The sequence below is a fragment of the Pelobates fuscus genome, chromosome 3 (genome assembly GCF_036172605.1).
Source record: "Pelobates fuscus isolate aPelFus1 chromosome 3, aPelFus1.pri, whole genome shotgun sequence".
Lineage (NCBI taxonomy): Eukaryota > Metazoa > Chordata > Amphibia > Anura > Pelobatidae > Pelobates > Pelobates fuscus.
This window is the reverse complement of record NC_086319.1, coordinates 329211683-329231302: the sequence shown is the minus strand read 5'-3', so window position 1 is coordinate 329231302 and position 19620 is coordinate 329211683. Positions and strand designations below refer to the sequence as shown.

Sequence of the window (19620 nt, the reverse complement as noted above, 5' to 3'; positions counted from 1 at the left end):
TTTTTCCTCTCAAAAGTGAGGGGAAATGTCTGTGCGTCTTATGGAGCGAATATGAAACTTTACTTACCTGTCTTGTAGTGTGGTGCACACTTCCTTTCAGTCCCGCCGGAAACCGGAACCTGAAATTGAAGTTCCAGTACCGCGGTGCGCGCTGTGAAACCGGCGCGCGCTACAAGACAGGTAAGTAATTATGGGACATGGGGAGGGGAGAGGGGAGAGGGGGTGGACAAGGGGAGGGGAGGGGGAACACTATGGGAGGAGGGGGGGAACACTGTGGGAGGAGGAGAGGGGGGGAACACTGTGGGAGGAGGAGAGGGGGGGGGGACACTATGGGATGAGGGGGAGAACACTATGGGAGGAGGGGAGGGGAGAACACTATGGGATGAGGGGGAGAACACTATGGGATGAGGGGGAGAACACTATGGGAGATGGGGAGGGGGAGAACACTATGGGAGGAGGGAAGGGGGAACACTATGGGATGAGGGGGAGAACACTATGGGATGAGGGGAGAACACTATGGGAGGGGGTAGGGGGGAACACTATGGGATGAGGGGGAGAACACTATGGGAGGAGGGGTGGGGGGAACACAATGGGAGGAGGGAAGGGGAGGGGGGAACACTATGGGATGAGATCACTATTGGACAAGGGGAGGAGGGGGTTAAAGAACACTTGGACAAGGGGAGGAGGGGATTAAAGAACACTTGGACAAGGGGATGGGGGTTAAAGAACACTATGGGACAGGGGAGGAGGGGTTAAAATCACTATGGGACAGAGGAAGGGGGGTTAAAAATCACTAGGGGAGGGGGGTTAAAGATCATTATGGGACAGGAGAGGGGAGTGGGTGGTAAGGAACACTATTGGACAGGGGAGAAAAAAAAATATTCTGAACAAACTTTCCCATAGTAAAAAACACTATGGGATAGTTTGTTCAAAATATTTTTTTTTCTGGGTTTCCTCCTCTAAAAGCGAGGTGCGTCTTACGGAGCGAAAAATACGGTACATACAAACATACCCCTGCATTCAAACACTAAGTAAACAACTGCTTTCAAATGGCAAAAATACATACAAACACACAACTGCATTAAAATGACATACAAATACACCACTACATTCACACACAAATACTCCATACAAAAACATTACATTCAAACACACAAACACTGCTCACAAATACAACCCTGCAAGAATGGTTTTAATTTTTGCTGTAGTAGGCCTAATCAAGAATACAATAATTATTTTGTAGGCTTTCTGTTACTATTTTCAAAAATAAAATGTGTAACTTAAAGTGAATTGTGCTGTGTATGCACTACAAATGTTAGAAGCCTTACAAGGAAAAGTCTTCACCAAAAAAAAAAAAAAAACAACACAACATATATATTTAGTAGGACGTACAAAATGTCAGAGATAAGCTATCGCCTGACACCTGTATTAGTTCACATGGGATTGAAGGTTGTACAACTCTTTCACTCTAGTAGCTAATACTCCTGCTAACAAGTCCATCAGAGGCAGTGCACATCTACTAGTAAATTACCAGCAACAAACAACAATACATACAATAGCAACAAAACATCAATACAGATTATAGGAAAATAAACACAATTTAAGTTTAAGGAAAAGAAATTGATATATTTATTTTTCACACATATATATATATATATACACACACACACACACACACACACACACTATATGTATAGTGTAAATATATATATATTCTAAGTATTAATAAGCAAAAGAGAAAAACAATCCTTAAAGAATTCTATTAAATTGAATTTAATAAAATGTAACTTAAATCCACTAGGAAATTCTGTTTCATAAAGCAGATGTATTTTTTTTATTTTTTTATTCTTTCTTTTGGGGTTTAGTTTAGCAGACGTTACACATTAGTAATAATCTTCTTGGTGTTAACAGCCACAAGCTACAAAATGTAAGGCTATATTGGCTCCTTTTCCTCCACTTCTGGAAGATAAATGAACTTACCAGCAGACAGAAGGAACAGACAATTATAAAAAAAAAAAAAAAAAAAAAAAAATGTACAAAAACAGAGGTGATAGTATGTGGCATGCCCACTGTGCAGTTACAGCTATATTTCTCTAACTTATGGACATGATTTAAGCAATTGTACAGGCAAACTATTAATGTAAACTGCATACTTAACATAATTGCTGTCAGTCATGCACATTATGTACAGATGGCCCATCGCAGGCCTGTTCCTGCCCAGATCTTAAACTTCATCACATGGAGAATATCCAGTTTATTAAAATATTACCAGATGACTTATGATTACTGACTGAGCAAGTCCTTAATAATCCTCTCATAGTGGATACTTTACTGTGTCCATTTAACACTAGTCTGCAAGATAAACTAGTGGAATAGAATTCAACTCTACACCTTTAATTTCTACAAAGCAGTTGAATACTGGTCTATACAAAGTTAATTTGGCAGAAAAATATTGGCTGCCTAACACTAAACTAAGGCAAATTGCTGTTTCCCTTTTCATAAAATGATTTAGGGAACTATCATATGATTAAAGGGATTTGCATTACGCATGGATTGCAGGATGCATTCTTGGAATAAATGACTTCCATTTTTTATTCTGCATGACTGTCTCCTTCAACTAAAACAGGCTATTATGCAAACTATTTGCACAACTAATTATGAGACATGATAAACATCTCTCAAATTCTGAGTAAGAGAACAATGAATGCCATATAATGGGTTTGGAAAACAGACAAACTGTATGCTAAACATACAATTAACCACACAAAAAAACACCCTTTTTAAGTATTTGGAGGGGTTGCGAATCAAGCCAGTGTCATGAAACATGAATTCATAAACAAAAATCATATAAATAACCGATATAAATTGACACCAAATTATATATTTATCAATATGTACTTCGCTGCATTGAAACATATATTAGAAATACAGTCTTAACAAAATCAAATACCAAAAAAATCTCAAACAAGTCAAAGTTTTGACATTGATTAGTTTACAGTGTAATGCTATTTATTAATTATAGAACCAAAGATTAACATGCAGGCATACAGAACTGCAAACAGTGCATGTGGTAAAAAAACTGTTGATGAAAGTCATGTACCTTTAAACGCAGGTGAGGTATCTAGTTCATTTGTAAAGGAATCCCCTGTTATCCTGGTATTGGTAGTTATATTTATTTTGCATATTTATTCTCACACTGGGATCTGCCAGGCGCCACTCCTTGCCTCCACTACTTCAAACAGAGATCTTCCAACTTCCTGTCTGAGCTTAGCTTAGGGGAGCTAATGGAAGCCCTGCTTAAGAGTTTCCGGCTCTCTTACTGAATTAGTAATGTGATGTGCAGACCCCAGGTAAAAAGTTAAGAAGCCAAAGCCCTCTAAAGACATGTAACTATTTCCAAATATTTCCCTTCTGGCACCATAATCACTAGAGCGGTCTATAGTGGTCATGGGGTTTGGAGAGGTCCTTTACACCAGGCGTTTAACCCCGTAGTGACTGTACGTCTGCGGCCAAAATGAGCGATGGAAGCGATCGTGATCGCTTCCAGATGCTCTAAGGGTATTACACCTCGATATCGAGGCATCGTGCAATACCCCCCCTTCACCGGGCAACATTAACTAATTGTGTACTCTGACGAAGAGTTTGCATATTAAAATAAATTGGAAACAAAGTATTGGAGATTCAATTTTTAATCAATAGTGGCACAAAAATAATATTTAGTTGTAAACCACACTTTATAGTTTGCTATTAAACATCTGTGTTCACAGTCAAGCCATTTAAATACACCCATTTCAGTGATTAAATCTGAAGGGGATGGGAAATTTACACCGAGAGATAGGTGGGTGAAATAAAAAATAAGGAACACTATAGCATTAGGAATACAAAAGTGTATTCCTAACGCTACGGTATCCCTCAGCCACTGCGCTGAGGTCTCTGGCATCGGCAGTAGGAAGAAGCTAATGCGCATGCATTAGGCCTTCCCCATAGGAAAGCATTGAATCAATGTTTTCCTGTTGGGATTTTGAAGATGCTGGACGTCCTCCTGCAAATTGTAAGGACATCCAGTGTTGTTTCATGGAGTTAAATTTCGAGTAAATGCAAGAAGCGCCTCTAGTGGCTGTGTGGGAGACAGCCACTGGAGGCAGTCTTCTCCCTGCAGTATAAACATTGTAGTGTCTCTAAAACTGCAATGATTTACATTGCAGGGCTAAAGGACAGTGACACTCCACCCAGACTACTTTAATGAGATGATGTGGTCGGAGTACCTATAGTGTCCCTTTAAGGATAAAAATTAAGGGGAGTTAAAAATGTATGTTGGAACAAATTGAAAAGAACAAGAGAGCCAGGAATGAAAGGTAACCTCTCACTTGAGAGAACTTTAATCGATACAGTATAAAAGCTGTCTGTGTAATGTGTTAACATTTTAAAAACAATACTGTGGTTTGAAGATATTTTTCATAATACATTTCAACTTAACTGCCAAGAAGCTCATTATGCAAAGGCAAATAAAAAGCAAAGATTAACCCAATATTCGCTCTTGATTTCTGCACATTTTTAAAATAAGTTAACAGAGCTCAAAGACACGTTAATATCAATCAACAAGACGAGAATAGATCTGACACTAGTATTGAATTTACCTTACAGGAAAAACGTATTATTAAATATATTGTAAACATTGTGAGCCATTGCATTATAGGGTTTTATGCACTGTTGGCTAATGAAAGCTCTTTTAGTTGAGATGTAGATTGTAAATTTGCACAGGCATTTCAGATGGATGGTGGTCAGTGACATTGTTTAAGGCTGTATAATCTTTCTCTATCTGCGCATGAATCTTTCAATGTGTACATCTTTGCAGACATGTGTCACTGTGCATGAATGTGTTTCTGATCTATTTCAGCCCAAAGCATTAAGGATAACTTCAGTTTATAACACAAACACTTCCAAAACCACCTAGTGAAAGGACCTACAAAATCTGTTGAAAAAACTGAGAATATATATTGCATGCATGGCATACCAATAAAAAACTATTACACACAAAATCTGTTTAAATGGATCATCTGCAGTACCAAAACTCTAAAACATATTTGACTTCTATAGATTAATACAACTAGGTGTACTCTATAAATAAGAAAAAACAAATACTAAATTAAAACTCTTCTATATTCTTTTAGTGATAAGGGAATCCAAAACAGAGATTAAATGCATTATTTTCATCAAAAGCAATGCTTACACGTCATCATCTCCTATATTAATTTATATATATATATATATATATATATATATATATATATATATATATATATATATATATATATATATATAATAACAAAGTATTTAACCAGGAAAGGTACATTCAGATTACTCTGGTTTCCAAGTACGTCCTGGGGATGTTACCGTAGTCCAACATCCAGGGGTTGTTACTATCACCCAATTTAATGGTACTCATTTTATCTACCTCAGAAGGATGAAGGGCTGAGTCAACCCTGCCGGGATTTGAACCTGCAACCCAAGGGTTGAACAGATTCTGCTGATGATGCATTAGCCCACTGAGCAATATATATATACACACATATATATATATATATATGGGTCACTTTAGAATACACTTAAAATCTGATAAACCCAATGCTTCTATTTCCACTATACGATATACAATATTTGCTATGATTTAGGTCATAATTTGATGCCAAGAATTTATTAACATCATATCGAACTCCAATTGAGAAACTCTGAAAAACTTTAACCACATATACACTGTTTGATAAAAAATTCTGGTATTAAACTTGTGCATGGTGAAAAAATTAGCTTTGTCCAAATCGATTTGCCCTAAAAAAAGTTTTTAAAAATGGTTCCAGATGAATTGCGTCTTAGCAATTTGGTGTTTTTGTGTTGGTAAATTTTGACAATGTAATAATTTAAGGACTAATCAAAATGACACCGATATAACCTATTATTGTACTAATACATACATAATATAAATATGTATGTAGTACATTGCAAATTATATACTCTTTTGTAATTTATCCATGTAGCATTTTGGAGTTGTAGAATTTGGAAAGATCCGCAATTGCCAAAAATCGAACAAATCACAATTTATTTGAAACCACAAGTAATTTAGTTATTTATATTTAATACTTATTTAAGTGTTTAGTGGCTACTTTTCTAAATACTCTAGCATCAAAACACATATTGATAGCTCAATAATGTCTCAGTTTAAATAATCAGAACCCTTAAGTAAAATAAAAATCGGAAATTTACATACTAATACAGCTCCCTAACAAAACTAACCTCCTCATTGCCAAGCACAAAACAAATACCCTAAAACCCTTAGTCTCCCATTATTTTTAACTATTCTTAAAATCCAAAATCAAACATCAAACCTACACCAGCCCTAAAACTAACCCTAACACTGAGGCATTCCCTCTGTTTGCATGCAGGGAACCCGATAAGGGTCTTTGTAGACATGTTTCAGACCACCATGGTTGAACATGATCGATTAGCCACTGTGTTTTAAAGGACTATGTCTACGAATATTGGTGTTTATTTAACCACTAGATGCGGAAAGAATTCGTAATTATTCTATGGTAAACTGCTTCTTGTAATCCTCCAGTAAAAACCTGCAAATACTTTAAAGAGAATGAGAACGTACATCTAGGATATCCAGCAAGCATGGTAGTATAACAGCTATAAAGATGCTCAAATACTTCTCAAGGAATCAGTAACTATTTCCGGTAATGAAACTGTTTGTTGCTGCAACAATTCTGTCTTTAATTCTTGCCAGCTGTATAACAATGAGCCTTGCAGAATGTTATTTAGTTTTGATTCTCCAATCCAAAATGATATACAGGGTTTAGAGAAGGTGGCAGATTTCTAACACTTGTGTATACACAACGATGGCAGAGAAAGCATTAAGCATCACTGGCACACCTGGGATCTCTCTAGGGTTTCCCGTAATCCATAACTCACTGCTAGATGTTGGTTCACTGTTAAAGCGGCACTGTCATGCCGAATTCCGTTTTTTTTTTAACCCCCCTCCCGCCTCAACTACATCCAATCGACCCCCTAGTCATCCCCAAATGCCCCTAAGCCCCCACATTACCTCTTTTTAATTCTTTATCTTCTGCCCCGATCTTTATTCAGGGCGCCGCCATCTTTGTGTGGGTAGGTGAAGTCCCTGTGGGACACGTCATCTACCCACACTCACAGACTGTGAGATTCCCGCACATGCCCAGTGAAACATCTGGACATGCGAACGGGAATTTCACCTATTCATTCATTTATCAGACAGACGAATGAATGAATAGAAAAAATCAGACGAACAAACTAACACTGTGAATCAGTGTTCGTTTGTTTGTTCGGTTTATTACAAGGAGGGAGCTACCGGCGTGCAGCTCCCTCCTTGCAATATGTAAAGACAGAAGCGGCAGGGAGCAGTGCTCCCCACCACTTCATAAGCCCCCCAGGTCCCCTCCTCACTCTATGGGGGTCAATATGACCCCCATAATAGCATAAGGGAGATTCAAATCTCCCCAATGCCCCTACTCGCTATACCGCGAGTAGGGGCATGTCCACTAAACAGTGAGCAGCCTGTGGCTGCTCACTGTAAAAAAAAAAAAAAAAAAAAGGGTAATAAGGGGGGGACGGGGGACCTACTGTCCTCCCCCCCTGGCCCCCACCCCTGGGCGGCGGGTGGGGGCCATAATAGTAGTGGGGGGGGGGGACCTACTGTCCTCCCCCCCCGGCCCCCACCCCTGGGCGGCGGGTGGGGGCCATAATAGTAGTGGGGGGGGGGGGACCTACTGTCCTCCCCCCCCCGGCCCCCACCCCTGGGCGGCGGGTGGGGGCCATAATAGTAATAAGGGGGGGGGACACCTACTGTCCTCCACCCCCCGGCCCCCACCCCTGGGCGGCGGGTGGGGGCCATAATAGTAATAGGGGGGGGGACCTACTGTCCTCCCCCCCCCAGGCCCCCACCCCTGGGCGGCGGGTGGGGGCCATAACAGTAACAAGGGGGGGGACCTACTGTCCTCCCCCCCGGCCCCCACCCCTGGGCGGCGGGTGGGGGCCATAATAGTAATAAGGGGGGGGGGGATCTACTGTCCTCCCCCCCCCCCGGCCCCCACCCCTGGGCGGCGGGTGGGGGCCATAACGATAATGGGGGGGGACCTACTGTCCTCCCCCCGCCCCCACCCCTGGGCGGCGGGTGGGGGCACTAAGTAAATTCCCCCCCCCCCCCATCAAGGTGACTAGGGGTGCCCAAGCCCCTAGTCACCCACCCCCCACCCAAATAAAAAATGCCCCTACCTACCCCCCTCACCCTAAAAAATAGTGAGGGGGGAATAAAATTGCTAACCTGTAAAGTAAAATTAAACTTACCATTCGACGTCTTCTTTTTTTTTTAAATCTTCATTTTTCAGCCCCAAAAAAGGCCAAATAAAAAACCATCATAGCCGTCGAACTAAAAATAAAATAAAAAACCCGAGCGCAAAAAAAAAACCCAGACGAAAAAGAAAAAACCCGAGCGCACAAAAAAAATAATCCATCTTCACCCATGGAGGGCTCCGCGCAGACTGAGCTCCGCAGGGCGGGGCAAGGCTTATAAAGCCTTGCCCCGCCCTGCAATTAGCCTAAGAACACTCTGATTGGTGGGTTTAAGCCAATCAGAGTGCTCTTTGTCATTTTACAAGCGTGGGAAAGTTCTTTGGAATTTTCCCACGCTTGTAAAATGACACAGAGCACTGTGATTGGATGGCTTGAAATCCATCCAATCACAGTGCTCTGTGTCATTTTACAAGCGTGGGAAAATTCCAAAGAACTTTCCCACGCTTGTAAAATGACACAGAGCACTGTGATTGGATGGATTTCAAGCCATCCAATCATAGTGCTCTGTGTCATTTTACAAGCGTGGGAAAATTCCAAAGAACTTTCCCACGCTTGTAAAATGACAAAGAGCACTCTGATTGGCTTAAACCCACCAATCAGAGTGTTCTTAGGCTAATTGCAGGGCGGGGCAAGGCTTTATAAGCCTTGCCCCGCCCTGCGGAGCTCAGTCTGCGCGGAGCCCTCCATGGGTGAAGATGGATTATTTTTTTGTGCGCTCGGGTTTTTTCTTTTTCGTCGGGTTTTTTTTTTTTGCGCTCGGGTTTTTTATTTTATTTTTAGTTCGACGGCTATGATGGTTTTTTATTTGGCCTTTTTTGGGGCTGAAAAATGAAGATTTAGAAAAAAGAAGACGTCGAATGGTAAGTTTAATTTTACTTTACAGGTTAGCAATTTTATTCCCCCCTCACTATTTTTTAGGGTGAGGGGGGTAGGTAGGGGCATTTTTTATTTGGGTGGGGGGTGGGTGACTAGGGGCTTGGGCACCCCTAGTCACCTTGATGGGGGGGGGGGATTTACTTAGTGCCCCCACCCGCCGCCCAAGGGTGGGGGCGGGGGGAGGACAGTAGGTCCCCCCCCATTATCGTTATGGCCCCCACCCGCCGCCCAGGGGTGGGGGCCGGGGGGGGAGGACAGTAGGTCCCCCCCCCTCTTATTACCATTATGGCCCCCACCCGCCGGCCAGGGGTGGGGGCCGGGGGGGAGGACAGTAGGTCCCCCCCCCTACTACTATTATGGCCCCCACCCGCCGCCCAGGGGTGGGGGCCGGGGGGGGGAGGACAGTAGGTCCCCCCCCCCCCTACTACTATTATGGCCCCCACCCGCCGCCCAGGGGTGGGGGCCTGGGGGGGGGAGGACAGTAGGTCCCCCCCCCTATTACTATTATGGCCCCCACCCGCCGCCCAGGGGTGGGGGCCGGGGGGGAGGACAGTAGGTCCCCCCCCCCCTTTATTAACATTATGGCCCCCACCCGCCGCCCAGGGGTGGGGGCCGGGGGGGGGGGGGACAATAGGTCTCCCTCCCTTATTTTACTTAACGGCCCCCACCCGTCATTTAGGGGTGGGGGGGCAATATTTATTTTTTTTTTCTACAGTGAGCAGCCACAGGCTGCTCACTGCTTACTAGACATGCCCCTACTCGCGGTATAGCGAGTAGGGGCATATTATTTACTAATACTAAGTAATCTTTACTTAGTATTAGTACATTTGGCTTCAAGACCAATTCAGGTCTTTCAGCCTTTTAGTAGATAGCTCCCTGATACCGTGGGAATTAGGGAGTTATCTACTAAGCGGCTGCAAGATGCAGCCACAGCAATGAATAGGATCGGAGTTTCATTCATTTGAATGAAATTCCGATCCGAACAAAGTACCGAATTGCATCCTAACACCAATGGAGAAACTGTTCTCATTCTGTTAGGATGCAATTCGGCAGTTTTGCCGGCGTTCTGTCTAAGTGACAGGACTTTCGGCAATACTGACAGGAAGCATTGTGGGAACTGGGAGGAAAGCTAGGGATCATGGGAAAATTGCTCTGACCAGCGGAAATGAAGCACACTTTGCTCCTCCGCTGGTCAGAGCTGGTCAAGCGGAGGAATCCCATAAGACAAAGAGTCCCTACTTTGTCTTATGATTTTAAAGAAAACTAAAGAAGAATGGAAGAAATGAATAACAGATCCCGAGAGAGGGTGAGAAGAGGAAGAGATTGAGGAAAGGTAAGTTCGGCATGACAGTGCCGCTTTAAACATTGCCTTTTTTTTTTAACTGTCTGTCGACTGGAGTTTGTCATTCTTGACTATTCAATATGTGCTAAAAATGCTTCGATTTTACATAGAAAGTATGAGCATCAAAACCACTTCACTTAGATTCTGCCTTGCAAACTTCTACCTGCAAACAGTGTAATTTTCCCCCATGGCTCTAGTGGCTGTCAATCATACGGTCCTAGGTGCCTTGGATTGAAATATCTTCAGTAGTTGTATGGAAGTAAGCAGATGCCACATGTGGAGTATGCACCCAGCAATATTAGAGACACGTATTTGTGGACACTTTCACTATTGAATTAAATTAATTCATCTGTTAAATGGCCCAGTGGACAACGATGTGCTTAGTAATATTTCTAATTGTTTAACTTCCTGTGTAAAGTTTTTTGTGATCTAAATTATGTTTGGGGTTTTCATTCACAACCATTTACATAACTGCTGGCAGCAAAAAATATAGATTATTTAAGTAAAATAAAAAAGAAATATTTTCAAGATTTTAGACAGGGCGATAGAATAATACTCTTTGTTCATCGTAAATTCATAAAGTATGACTTCATTTTCTAAAATATAACTGCACATGAGTCAACTGTAATCATCTACTGCAGATAGCAAGGTGTCTGAAATAGTACAATAAATAGTTGTGCTATCTGAATAATGTAAAAATAATGTAAAAAAAATGAGAGTGATCTAATATATATTTTGTAATTTTACAAATGTAGGATTTCTTTCTCAACTTCTATGGAAAACACTGTTATTTCCTATACTTAAAGAGACACTCCAAAACAAGAGCAATTTAGTTTTATAGCATCTTAAACACTCCAAACACCATGACCACAGGGTCGTTGTAGTGACTTCTAACCTAGGGTCTGCCAGACTCCACACCGCACCTACACTACTTCTGACAAAGAACTGTGAACTCCTACGTAGAAGCTTCCTTTAGCTTCCCTGAGTTAAGCCGTGCAGGCCTCGTTTATTGCCTGAGAATCAGCTGATGGCTTTCAGTCAATGAGTTAAGCCTAGCACTGCACGGCTTAGCTGAGACAGAGACCTTATGGCCGTTGAATGTAGTGGAGGGGGAGGTGGGGAGCAGCCCAAATGGCATGACAACGTAAAATGTGGGGTCATTAGGGGCACCATAACCACTGCAGCATGCAGAGCGTGGATGGGAATAAGTCTCTTGAAGTTTAAGCAGGCCCAAGTCCTATTAACAACAGTTTAGAATTGCATTGACTTGGAAAGACAGACAAACAAAGACAGATATATGCCTACTCCAATCTAACAGACTTCACAGGAGAAATACAAGCTTCCCAATGCTATTCCTAGTACTTGTATCTTAGGTGCATGATATGCTGCTACCATCCTCCCACATTGGGCTAGTTAGTAGTGTTGAGTAAATGAGCCACATCTACATGCATGCAATGTTTTGTATTGGATAAATGGAGCAAGTTCCACATCATATAATATACGGAGAACAGCTAATCTGTATAAAGAAATATCTATTTATTTGAAACCTTAACAGTGTTTAATTTAATTTGTGCGCGTAAGAAAATAAGGAAACATTTTACTTTTTTATTATTTGATAAATCTACTTTTAGATATTTGCACGATTGCTATACTGACTGTTATATTTCACATTTATATTATCAAGTATATTTAAAACTATAAATATTTGTTTGATATCTCTGTGTCCAAGAGATTTCCATGTGTTCATTTTCGTCCCACTGTGGATGGAAATACGACTCATTTAGTTCAAGCCGGTCCAGAGCATTCACTGACACAAAAACATAAATAACAATATAGGGAAAAAGCCACAGATTGTGCACATTCTAGTACAACAGGTGGGGAAACAAGGGCTGTTTATGGTCTTAATAAAATACATTGTTACACTAAAGTTGAGTTCCAAGTCATTAAAAAAATGACAATTTAATGCTTTTCTAGAGAGCGAGGTTGATACAAACACACATTATATAATATATATTAAAGAAGGCTATCAAAGCTGCTTCAGGAGAAATTAATAATGCTTTATCTTCACATACATAAATCACTTCCCATCATTCTTGGATGCTCAGAAAGGTCAAACAGATATTTATCTTCCTAAAACTACAATATCCAGTGGTCTGTTTTGCATCATTTACACATTCTAAGGTTTCTGCTTCTTTTTGTATGGGATAATGTTAGATGTCTCACAGACACTTTCTCAAAGTGCTTCCCATTCAGCATACCACAAAGACACTCATGGATGCAGACTTTTGGCCATTGCAAAAATGTTATTACATGCCTTCACCTCTAAATTTCCAGCCCTCGATTGCAGCTTATATCTTGTTTTCTAGTTACAATAACCACTATTCCTTAACTATTCCATTATTTAAATAACGGCACCTGCACAAAATAGTTTTGTTCTAATCTACACTATTTAAAAACATTTGTTTTTAAGCAACTCAAAATCTGTTTTATTTTATTCAGGTGTTATGGAAATCAGAACCGTGTCCATTGGAATTGTGGCAATTAAGGGAGTGCACAGTGAATATTTTCTAGCCATGAATAAGTCTGGAAAGCTATATGGAAAGGTAAGCTTTTTTACAAAAATGCAGAATATTAAAGATGTGTTTACTTTTTGTAAACTGGATGGTTAAGTGTAAAAAGAAAACTGATCCATGAACAATGTGAGTCTATTCACAAAGATCCAATTTTCTGATCAACTTTTAAAAGAAAGTTGGTTGAAAAAAAATGGTGCATGACGAAAGCTTAAAGCCTTCAAATATTCATGTTATTCACTTATTACCGAGTATGGGACAAAATATGACATAAAAATAAAAATAGGACTTAAAGGGACATTACAGCTTAATGTAGTGGTTCTGGTGTCTGTAGCCTGTCCCTGAAGGCTTTTTCAATGTAAACACTGCTGTCTAATAACACCTTTAGTGGCAGTCACACAGACTACTATTGGAGGTGCTTCCTGGCCCGGTGTTACACAGCTCTGCATGGAGACTCTGTATTGTTTCAATGCATCTTTATGAGGAGATGGTGATTGGTACAGCGCAGCATTTTGCTGTGCCTGCGCAATAGCCTCCCAATGCTTTCCTGTGGGAAAGCATTAAATTACAAGATTGATGATCTCAGCCATGGAGGTGGGACCAGCCATGGTGAGACCGGCGCAGCATGGAAGAAAAGGTAAGTTTAATACCTTTTCAGAGTGATCAGAGGGTGGCTGGAAAGCTAACAGTTAGTTTAATACTGTAGTGTTAGAAATCACACCCTTAGGGCAGACTAACATGTCGGGTCCGAGGACCCGACACAGGAGGGGGCCCGGCGGCTTGCCCACAATGCCGCCGGGTGCGAGGCCCCTCCTGTCCGTCTGCCCTGACAGAGATCCAGCCTCAGTCTGCAGCTCCGCCGGGAGTGAGCTGCAGACTGAGGTGTCTCGCGATCTCCAGCCTGTCAGAGCGTTGCCGCGAGATTGCGAGACTCATCTTTATGAGGAGAGTGTGATTGGTACAGAGCAGCGTTTTGCTGTGCCTGCGCAATAGCCTCCCAATGCTTTCCTGTGGGAAAGCATTAAATTGGCTAAGATCCCGACACAGGAGGGGGCCACCATGTGGTCTGCAGCTCACTTCCGGCGGAGCTGCAGACTGAAGAGAGAGAGCACCCACTGGACCACCAGGGAAGGTATTTAAACCCCCTTTCTACCCCCTGTCACACCCCCCACCCCCCTTCTACTCCCTGTCACTTACTTCCCCCCACCCCCTTCTACCCCCTGTCACTTACTGCCCCCACCCCCTTCTACTCCCTGTCACTTACTGCCCCCACCCCCCTTCTACCCCATGTCACTTACTGCCCCCATCTCCTTCTACCCCCTGTCACTCACTGCCCCCCACCCAACCCCCTGTTACTGCACCCTACCCGTCTACCCCCCCTACCCTCGGCCACTGCTCCTCTTCCCCCCTAACCCCTGTCACTGCCCCACTACCCCCACCCCTGTCACTACCCCCCTACCCCCTGTCACTGCCCCTCTACTCCCCCACATCCCGTTACTGCCCCTCTACCCCCCTACCCTCTGCCACTGCCCCTCTACCCCCATAACCCCTGTCACTGCCCCTCTACCCCCCCCAACCCCTGTCACTACCCGCTAGCCCCTGTCACTGCCCCTCCACTCCCCCACATCCCCTGTTACTGCCCCTCTACCCCCCTAACCCCTGTCACTACCCCTCTACCCCCCAACCCCTGTCACTACCCCTCTACCCCCAACCCCTGTCACTACCTTTCTACCCCCCAACCTCTGTCACTGCCCCTCCACTCCCCCCACCCCCTGTCACTGCCCATCTACCCCCCCAACCCCTGTCACTACCCCTCAACCCCCCAACCCCTGTCACTACCCCTTTACCCCCTAACCCCTGTCACTGCCCCTCTACCCCCCAACCCCTGTCACTAACCGTCTACCCCCGCTACCTCCTGTCACTACCCCTCCACCCCCCTAACCCCTGTTGCTGCCCCTCCACCCCCCCAACCCCTGTCGCTGCCCCTCCACCCCCTACCCCCTGTCGCTGTCCCTCCACTCCCCTACCCCCTGTCACTGTCCCTCCACCCCTAACCCCTGTCGCCCACACAGTGCACCCCTCACAATCATACACACTGTACCCCACACACACTGCATACCTCACAATTACACACACACTATACCCCTCACAATTACACACACTGTACCCCTTACAATTACACACACTGTACCCTCCCCCCCACACAGCACCCCTCACAATCATACACACTGTACCCCACACACACGGCATTCCTCACAATTACACACACTGTACGCCTTACAATTACACACACTGCACCCTTCACGATTACACCACACTGTACCTTTTACAATTACACACACACACTGTACCTCTCGCAATCACACACACTGCACTCCTTACACGCTGCACCGCTCACAATCACATACACTGCACCTATGTTTATTTGTATATATATATATATATGTGTGTATATGTATGTATGTGTGTGTATGTGTATATAAAAATACATATACATGCGGCGTGTGTTTGTGCTTTAGGGTGCACACCCTAATGCAACAGGCTGCGCTCGCCTATGTTAGGAATACAGGTTTGTATTCCTCACACTATAGTGTTGCTTTAAGCAATTTGAATCAACATTTAAAACCCTATTGGTTCTGATTATCTGCTTAACAATTCACTTTTAAGTTGGCTATCAATAAGCAGGACATGATAGGCAAGCAGCAAGAATTGGGTGTTAATTGATGGGTCAAGATGTCTTAAACCAGGTATATTTCAAGCAAACAATGGTAACCATGGCACACTGGTAGCGCTAAGCTCACAGTGGGGAAAAATAAACAGCAATACTCCTATATTTAAAAATATATATAATCATGTGATTAAAGTGGAACTGTCAGTTCCCTTGATTTTAAATATCATGATTACTTATCCCTATATTTAAAAAACATGTATTTGTGAGGTGTGAAAAATAATATTAAATGTAGAAAGGCACACTTCTTTATACTGCAACTGGGTGCCTCCATATTAGCTTACTGTCATTCAGCTCTGTCGTTTGGACCAACAGTCAGCATACAGAGATGAGTAGAAATTAAAGTTTCTATTCTCCTCTTCATTGGCAATGGTTTTCTGCCTATGCCTTGTCTGAACTGGATTGTGATGTAATTTGCTAAATGTTCAATATAAAAATTAAAAGAAAACAGAGCAACACTCAAAAAAGGTTAATACAAGTTACAGGTGATTGTTTAATGTTTTATCCAATGGTGTCAAATGATATTTCTTACTAATATTAGAAATGTTAAGTGACAACAATACATAGAACTTTATTTCCAGGAATATTCCTGTAATCATACATTAACAATCCTTGTTTTGACTTGACAGAAATCCTGTAATGAAGACTGTAACTTTAAGGAGCTGATCCAAGAAAACCGCTACAACACCTATGCATCAGCAAAGTGGACAAATAATGGAAAAGATATGTTTGTTGCTTTGAACACCAAAGGTTCACCTTTGAAAGGAAAAAAATCAAAGAAAGAGCTAAAATCCTCTCATTTCCTTCCAATGCCAACACCCTAACTGGATATAAAATGAAATTCACCAGTTCCAGCAGAAATATTTTTTTTTATCTATTTTAATAATATTATTAATAAAAAAAAAGAACATAAAAAAACACGAGAAAAGCTGGATCTACTACTGAAAATCCAAACAAGCTGGACTTGCGCAATTACGTGGATTTAAAAGACTGATAAAAGAAATAATTTCAAACTAAATGTAAAGAAAAAAAACTTTAAAAATTAACCCAAACAAAATATAGTTAAGATTAAGTTGTAAAAATTCTGAAGATTTGTACAAACATATGTTAGTAATAATCATGGGGTATTATTTTTGTTAAATTATCTAACCCCAAACAAGGAGGATTGACTTGATTATCTGATATATATTTAAAATAAAAATCTGCTTGTTAAATATGGCTGCTATAAAAATTGTCTTTTTTTTTCTTCTAAAGAGCAGATAATAGTGTTATGTAAAATATGTCGGATTTTTAGGCTGCTGGAATGATGTCAGATTTTCAAGTCAATTCTACATGTAGACATTGAGCGGTACATAAATAAATCCCTTATTGAAGAAACTGTATGCACATTTATATCATAAGAAAATATTTTTTACATTTGTGACTATGGCATTCAAATAAAAATGTATTTGTGGAATGAGGTTATACCATCACTTTCTATGTAATCCTTGTTCTGAAGAATGCCTATTGCTGCTTATATTTTAAAGCAACAGTACTATCAATACAATACTTACTTGTCTATGTGCAGTCTGGTCTACATATGAGAACATCGACTTCTATAATACTGACTTAATAAAAGCCTTTCAGATATAACAAAAAAAAAAACACATTTTCATTGTTAAATACTGCTGTTATTTATGAGAACATTTCAAATGTCAAAGTATTCTATTGTTGTGTTTTTGGAATTCCAAAGTTGGCTCAAGAGAATTGGCATAACATGAAGATAATTCAGTGTGTCTTGATTTGAAACCTGTGGATAAGGATTGCTTGTTCTCAAAGAGACTGCAAAATATGTGATGTGAAAGGAAGCACAGAATTACCACAATTTGTTTTCCTCCAGTAGAAGGGACAGAAAAAGAAAGTTAGAGAGAGGGCAAAAAAAGGCAATGGTCGAATTTAGTAGAAATTTATATTCTCGTACATTTTTTTATTTATGATTCCATGAAGATTAGTAATTACAGAGATAGTGAATCAAATACTGCTCTCCACAAACAGTTACCAACTTTGAAGACACCATTCGCAAAGTGATGGTTGCATTATATTTTACTCTCCTTGCCGGTAGACATACTTTGATGTACTGGGTTATCGGAGCTTCAATTGATGGCAAATGTATTGCGACTTAAAAAAGCGTTTATGTGCTTATTTGCAAAGTTACTTTGCTTTATCTGTGGGTGGGACACTACCTATTATCAAAATGATCAAAATAATTTATTTATATATTTTTAAAAACAGCATTTACTTCAGATTATTGAAATCCATACTTGGGTTCCCAAATACTAAAGAATGCCAGAGCAAATTTAGAGTCAAAATGCACACAGCGCACAACATACAGTACTGGGCAGTGCTCAACCCTTCAGATCAATAACAAGGAATTTGAATGCTCTAGTCCGAAATGGGTTATTAATCTGATATAAATGGTATGACAGCCAGAGCAAAGCAATCCACAGTAAACGGTCTGGTACAGAAATAAACCAAAATAAATAAACCAAAAACAAACACACAAAAAACTTATGCTGTTCAGAAAACTGTACATAAACAATAGGGCTCAAATGTATTTCATCTCACAAAAATATAAATTATTTAGCTCTGAAATAATAGCAAAGATACATTTTTTATGTGTATTATAATCAATACTATGTACAATTCCTCGTAGGGCATATGGCTTCTAAAACTGTTTTTGAACAATTATTCATGCTTTTTCTCCTGTTTTATAGCATTAAACTATATTTTAGTTGTATTTGAATTTTATTGTTTTAAGTTATTTAAGTTGATGTTATTTATAAAAATAACTTATTAAGCTGCATCTGTTTCATATGCTTTTAATTCAAGCAAAATAACAAAAGATTTTGGCGAAGCTGTGTTTCTTTCTCCGGTGACCAGACACCATGTCTAGTACACAGTACAGCTGCCAGCATACACTGGATGGCAGACAAAAATTAAAGCCTACGGCAACTGTAAGGAACAATAAACATCTCGCAGGGAACAATAAAGAAATTCAGATTATCATTTACCCTATATTATTTCCAATCAAATGATGTTCAACCTCTTCCATCGTTAAAATAGAAAAATTCATAGCTCATTCCTGCATTCAAACGAAGGCTTTCAGAGCACACAAATAACCAGTCATAATTTGACCTGAATCGTACAACACCTGGCATACGTATGTCTCTACATGCAAATGTTCAATGTTTATGTATACTGTGCAGCTTTCTTTTGGAGACCAGTAAAATGGGACTTCTGTTTTATTGGCTTACAATGCAGAATTAGGGCAAGCCTCCAAAACCATTTTTTTTTTTTTAAATAACATGACATAAAAAATATCATGCTTGAACAAATGACTTATGTGGTCTTGAAAGTTTAAAATTATCCAGAAAAGTTACCTGCTTTTTACTCATTGTCTTGTTTAATGGGCAACAGCACTGTTCAGTCACAACATTACAACCACATGCCAAATACTGTGTAAGTTCCCCTTGTGCTGCTAAAATAGTTGTGATACATCGAGGCATGGACTCCACAAGACCTCTCAATGTGTCCTGGGGTATCTGGCACCAATACTTCAGCAGCAGATCTTTTAAGTCCTGCAAGTTGTGTTGGGACTCTATGGATTGGATTTGTTGATCCACATCCCACATATGCTCAAATGGATTGAGATTAGGGGAATTTGGACGCCAAGGCAACACCAT

At 41.1% G+C, this 19620-nt stretch overlaps 2 protein-coding genes across 4 annotated transcripts in view; one reads left to right on the top strand and one right to left on the bottom strand.

Annotated features, from left to right (window-relative positions):
* FGF7 (fibroblast growth factor 7) overlaps nt 1-18626 on the top strand; it is a 60057-nt gene extending 41431 nt beyond the window's left edge. For all 3 annotated transcript variants that reach the window (XM_063445683.1, XM_063445681.1, XM_063445682.1), the window contains 2 exons: nt 13100-13203; nt 16528-18626. In XM_063445683.1, the coding sequence (XP_063301753.1) occupies nt 13100-13203; nt 16528-16722 (299 nt within the window). In that variant the 3' untranslated portion in view covers nt 16723-18626. The remainder of the gene's footprint in view (nt 1-13099; nt 13204-16527) is intronic.
* Nucleotides 1-19620, bottom strand: part of FAM227B (family with sequence similarity 227 member B) — a 342090-nt gene that overhangs the window by 226091 nt on the left and 96379 nt on the right. The gene's annotated exons all lie outside the window — the stretch shown is intronic.